Source organism: Gouania willdenowi, chromosome 18 (genome assembly GCF_900634775.1).
Source record: "Gouania willdenowi chromosome 18, fGouWil2.1, whole genome shotgun sequence".
NCBI lineage: Eukaryota > Metazoa > Chordata > Actinopteri > Blenniiformes > Gobiesocidae > Gouania > Gouania willdenowi.
In genome coordinates, this window is record NC_041061.1 from 16,544,861 (window position 1) to 16,550,860 (window position 6,000).

The following is a 6,000-nucleotide window of genomic DNA, read 5'->3' on the forward strand; positions in this document are numbered from 1 at the left end:
GCAAAATGTGGGTCCCAGGGTGACACCAGTTGAGAACCACTGCCTTAGACCACTCGGCCATCTTGGCACAGTGAAAACACAGGCACATTACGCTTCTGTAGAAATGGTACGGAAAACATACCCATAGTCCCGGGGTCTATTGATACGTTTCCGGAAATAAAAATTTTTCTCTCCCATAACCAAGAGACTTAATTGGTCACCGTCAGTTTTCTAATATGTTCTATTAAGCATTTTTTATCCATTAATGATACGACTCCATGTATGACCTTTTTTCTTTTTTTACAAGTTGACATTGTTAAACACTTTACCTTCTAATCAACACCAATTTTGCATTCAGTCTTGCTAACATCCACCGTTTGGTTTTTTCCTCTGAGCTTCACTGCAGTGCTCGATTTGTCCTTGAATTGCAGCCATTTCTCCGTGACTACACACGTGTGACAACCAAATTCACACAATCTTCTGACTACTTGTGCTGAAATAACAAGTGTAAAGATCTCCAAAGGCCAAACACTTTCATCCAACTCAGTCCAAACAATCTCAATCAGTTTCCCGTCCGCTTTACAAAACATTCACTCTTCATTCCATTCCCTCCTTACTCCCAATCTGCATTTCCCCCTCTGTACACAACTGTGAAGGTGAAATATAATCCATTTTTGACGGAAAGTAATTGTGTGAAGATGCGCTGTGCTGGGACTGAGAAAGAAAGGGAATAGAGTGAGGTGAAGAAAACTGTGTTGTGTAGACAGGCAGTGGGATGGAAGGTGAGAAAACGGAGGGAAGAAGAAGGGAATGTAGAGACTCAGCAGGTCACGTATCATGAGCGAGGGTGGGAGATGGAGAAGATGGCAGTGAAACATACAGAGGGACTTCACTCTGTAGGACAATAATGAGTTCAAAAAGACAGCCAAGAGGCTTGGAGTAGTTGCTAAGTTACTATTACGATGAGCAGAGGGTCCGTTTCTCATACGAGAAGACGACAACGTATCAACGTCTCCAACGTCCACATGGTCCTGCTTTAATCACACTGTATTTGCCACAAACTTCATTTGTTCAAATTGGATTTTGAAAATGTCACACGTGAAATATTTAGAATATTGAGTGAGCTCTTAATCACTGCAGTGACTCATTTATGAATGAGCTTCTTTTTTTTTTGTTTTTCTTCATGATTTCTGAGCATTGGAGCTGCTGCTGCTTTAGTCGTCATCTGGACAACTTGGCACAAGCTTGGCAGCGTCTGAAGGCTCGTCATTTAGCGTTTTCATGTTTAGTTTCTTCCATTCAAAGATGGTCCTTTTTAAAAAAAAAAAAAAAAAAAAAAAACTCCCTCCAGCAATGATACACAATTAAGCAACAACCAACGTCACCAGTTATACAATACCAATAAATCATTAAAGAAACAATCATCAACATTCATCTCAGTCTATTAGATGTGGTAAACAATCTGTGCTACTACTACATAGAAGCTTATTCAGCTTTTTGCTCTGTAATTCACGAGCTCCCACACTTGAATCTTATCTCCAAACAAAGACTTGAAGTTTTTATTTTCATCCATTGTATGTTAGCCACCCGTCCACTAGAAATACTGACCAGTTAAGCAATAATAGGCAAACTCTTGCTTGATGGAGCAAATTACTTTTTACCCGACTGCCTCGTGTCTCATTTCTGAATGTTTCACTGTTGTGGGACTCATGAAGGATGATCTAATCTAATCTGAGAATGATCCATGGAAATGATCAGCTCCATCAATCCTATTTCAAAGGACAATAACCGTATTAATAAAGGATTTCTGCACAGTTTCACTGTTTAAACTACTTCTAATAACACTGTTCATTAGGGGTGATCACCGATTTTTTTCAAAGTCTGATCTGCCGATTCTGATTTCGGCAATACCCATTTTTTTTTTTTTTTTTTTTTTTTTTTTTTTAATAACTGACAGCATACACCTTTAATGTTCCAAACTTACAATATCCATGAAACAATACAAACTTGTTGTTTAAACTGCATATGAGCTAGAGCATTGCTATCCAAAAGAAAAGCAGAAAAGACATTGAAATTTGATAAAGTGGCAGAAATTAGAACAAAGTAGCAAAAATATGTCAAGAAAAAGTGATGAAAATAGGTTCAAATATGGCAAGTTTAGTGTAGTTGCAGAAAAAAGGTAAAAATAAGCAAAGATGAGCTCAAAAATGTCTTAAGTTTCTTGAAGGCATCTGGCAATCCCCTCCCAATGAACCCCTGAGGTACGGAATATTAGACTTTTATAATTATTTCGGACCGCCTTAAGAAATTGGCTTATTTATCACCTCATAATGCTAAAGATAATAATATTCATGAATAGATATATACTAGGGATGAAACGATTAATCGTAAGGCAGTTAAAAATCGATTCATAGGTATCACGGTTGATATCGATTTTCTGACAATTGAATCGCAGTACTTTTTTAACCAGCAGAGGGCGCTATCTGGAAGTGTTGGCGGCGGGCGGAGTCTGCTAATACTTTCTTTCTGGCCGCCTTCTACTCTTAAATATGTTAATAAATGATTCATTACCCGTTTAGCACCGAAATAATATCTGTAATATTACTTGAATATCTGTAAAAGTCACGTTTTTCTATTAGCTCTGTCTGCTAGCATAGCTTCTCTTCTTCACTGCAAGATATCTGCATGCCAACCAACCACTGGGTTACCAGCGTCCTCTGCTGGTCCAAACAAATATGACGTAAATCAGTGTAATCACGTTTGTTAAGGCACAAAATACATTTTCAGTTGCACTTTTAAAAGAAAAAGAACTATTATGCAGTTTTGCATTGTTTATTATAGAACCAGAATTTAAATTAATAGGCTTCATTTTCATTGTATTATTCCTTTATTTATTTAATTCAAGATTTATTTTTAGTTAAATTGCATTGTTTTGAATAGTTAATCAAGGAATTCTTTTGACAATGAAAATAAAAGGAAAATAATACAGTATTTTCTAGGTTTTTTCCCAAAAAAAAATTTGTCTACAGTCCCATTTTGTAAATGAAAAAATCGTGAGAGAATCGTATCGTGAACCCAGTATCGTGAATCGAATCGTATCGGAAGTTGAGTGAATCGTTACATCTCTAATATATACCATTATAGATAGCGCCAATATCTCCTCTATACGCCACATAAATAAACAACACCAATCAGCACACACATCTACGCAAACTCTAAAGTTGGATTCACTTCACACACACTTTTTCTTTAGTTACACGCCAAAGGATCATGCTTGTGTTTCCCATTGGTGAAAATAATATATTCAGCCTTTAGTGGTGGAAGGTTTACTGGAACAATCCTGAGCTGAAAAAAAAAAAACCGATCAGAACAGGATGAGCATTATCTAACTTCACAGAATGTTCATGACCATCTCTGCAACATCCGTTCACATAGAGAGATGAGCAACTTTCATCACAGCGAGGGCCACAAAAATCTGATTTTTTTTCCGATCTGATTCAAATGATCAACATTCATGTCATTGTTTAGAATGAGGACCAATCTGAGCATTAAAACAAACAGGTTTGAGTGTCTTTCTTCTTAATTGTTTTATGTATTTCTGCAGTTTTATATGTTTTGCTCTCATTTTTTTGTTGTTATCTGTATATTTATTGTAGTTTTGTGTGCTTTTCTGTAATTTTTGTATATTTTTGTTGTCTTTTAATGTATGGCTGTTGTTGTTTTGTTTGATTTTAGTGACGTTTCGTGTGTTTTTGGAGTCATTTTGCACATTTTTGCTGTCGTTTTGCATAGTTTTCTGTCATTCTGTATAGTTTTGTTGTTTGGTGTTTTACGAGTTGTGTGTCTCTGAGTCATTTTCGTAGTTTTGTATGTTTTTCATTAATCCATTTGTAGTCATCTTGTGTGTGTGTTTTTTTGTCGTCCTTGCATATTTTTCTGTAATTTAAGTATTTCTGATTCTGATTAATTTTGGGGGCCGTACAAAATTAGACCCCGTTCTGCAGTTGCCTATGTGTGGTCTAATGCAGACATAGGCAACTGGCGGCCCGGGGGCCACATGTGGCTCTCGCTCTAATTTTGAGCGGCCCCTAAAACAAAATCACAAAAACACAAAATTTGAGAAAAAATTACTTAATGAAAAGTAATCAAAATCACAACAAAATTACACAAATGGGCTCATAACACAAGAAAAAAAAACCAAATGAGAGAAAAGTACACTAGTAAAGTGCAGTAATAAGACAAGAGAACAACAGAAAGAGCAAAATGAGAAATAAATTACACCAAAAAAACCCTAAAAAAATGATTAATTACACCAAAAGCACATTAGTATTAATGCATTTATTCTAAATGCTGACTCGAATATTGATAATGTGGCCCTTGGATCAAAAAAAATAATAAATTAATTTTTGTGGCCCCGCTGTGATAAAAGTTGCACACCTGTGGTCTAATGGATGATTTGCACGGGGTTAATTGAAGTGTCTGGAATGACTGTCGGAGTAAATGTGTATGACAAACGGATGGATGGATGGATGATGGATGGAACCATCAATCAAGAGCTAACAGAAGCAGCTGTATTACTAAACAACAACAAACAGCTGAAGTAGGAGGGAAAAAAACTGCTTGTGACGTAAGAATCAGGTCTAAACAGGGAACGAAGGGGAGGAGAGCTGCATCACTTTGGGGAAAAAGGAGCAGCAACATTAAAGAGACTCGTTCACACAGCTGCATGAACCTAAATATAGTCCGATGAAGAGAAGCATCCAGAAAAGGGGAAGGAGGATTCTGGGGAGGAAAACCATGGGGAATGAATGCACATGGTACAGGGTTAAAGGATGACATCATCATCCTCCTCCTCCTCCTCCCTCTCCTGATTCTCTCACATATTTCCATCACCGGGTACCTCCCTCCCTTACTTCCCCTCCTTCGTTGCACTTCCACATCCTCTCCAGCACTCATTTGTCTCTCAGAGGCTTCTCGTCTTATCCCCTAGAACAAGCAAGCGCTGCTCTGGTCTTTAAATAACAGTTATTGTAATTGCTGCAGTGTGTGTGTGTATATGTGTGTGTAAGAGGCAGAAAGAGAGTCTCTGTTTTAGCTACCATCCGCCTCTGCACCCCTGTCATTACAAACACACAGCCGATCCATACAGTGACGCACGCAGAAGGAAAAATGAGGAGGGAAAGGAAAGGGGAGAAAGAGGTAGAATGATGTAGAAGGAGATAGAGAGAGGAGAATGGCACAGTTATAAATAGTAGGTTGGATGCTATGGTAGCCATCAGGGGTGAGACACCATGCAGTGTAAAAGTCAGAGCAGTATAAATATCACCTTAAGGGGTTTAGGTGACGCAAGAGAGAAAGAGCAGAGTCTGAATATTCTAATCCACGTAATAATTCTAAATCTGTCCACGGCATAACAAACTGCTACGAAAACGTGCACTGCACACTCCGCATGGTTAGAGCAAGGATGAACGGATGAGATTAGAATCAGTGATCAAACATCTGATCTTTCAATTCTTTTAGATTTTTAATGAGAATGGAAGATAAACAGTAATAAAGCCCTGATTAAAAACACAAATCTCTCTGATTCTATCAAAAGGAGATAGAAATGCATGGACAGTACCAGGAATAGGCCAATAAAGTTGGATTAAGGTTTGTTATTGCTTAACCCAGGGGTTCTCAACCTTGGGGTCAGGACCCCATTTGGGGTCGCAAGACACTGGGAGAGGGTCGCCAGATGACTTCAAGTATCTAATGATATTTCTGAATAATTTGAGCCTATTTATGCTCATTTTACTGTTTTTCTGCAAGTACACCGAAATTGACATATTTTAACCTATTTTCATCACTTTTTCTTGCCATATTTTTTGCTTGTTTTAATGCATTTTGCTACATTACCCCCATTTCTGCCACTTGTCCATCAAATTTCAATACCTTTTCTGCACATTTTTTCCACTTACAAGACATTCCACCACTTTTCCTACTTAATGTCACATATGTTGACCCATTATTGTTACTTTTAAC

The 6,000-nt window shown here is 37.6% G+C and overlaps 1 protein-coding gene across 1 annotated transcript in view; it reads right to left on the reverse strand.

Annotated features, from left to right (window-relative positions):
- ppp2r5b (protein phosphatase 2, regulatory subunit B', beta) overlaps positions 1-125 on the reverse strand; it is a 30,087-nt gene extending 29,962 nt beyond the window's left edge. Inside the window, exon 1 of the mRNA XM_028475247.1 lies at positions 122-125. Coding sequence (XP_028331048.1) covers positions 122-125 — 4 coding nt within the window. The remainder of the gene's footprint in view (positions 1-121) is intronic.
- Between the last annotated feature and the right edge of the window lie 5,875 nt (positions 126-6,000).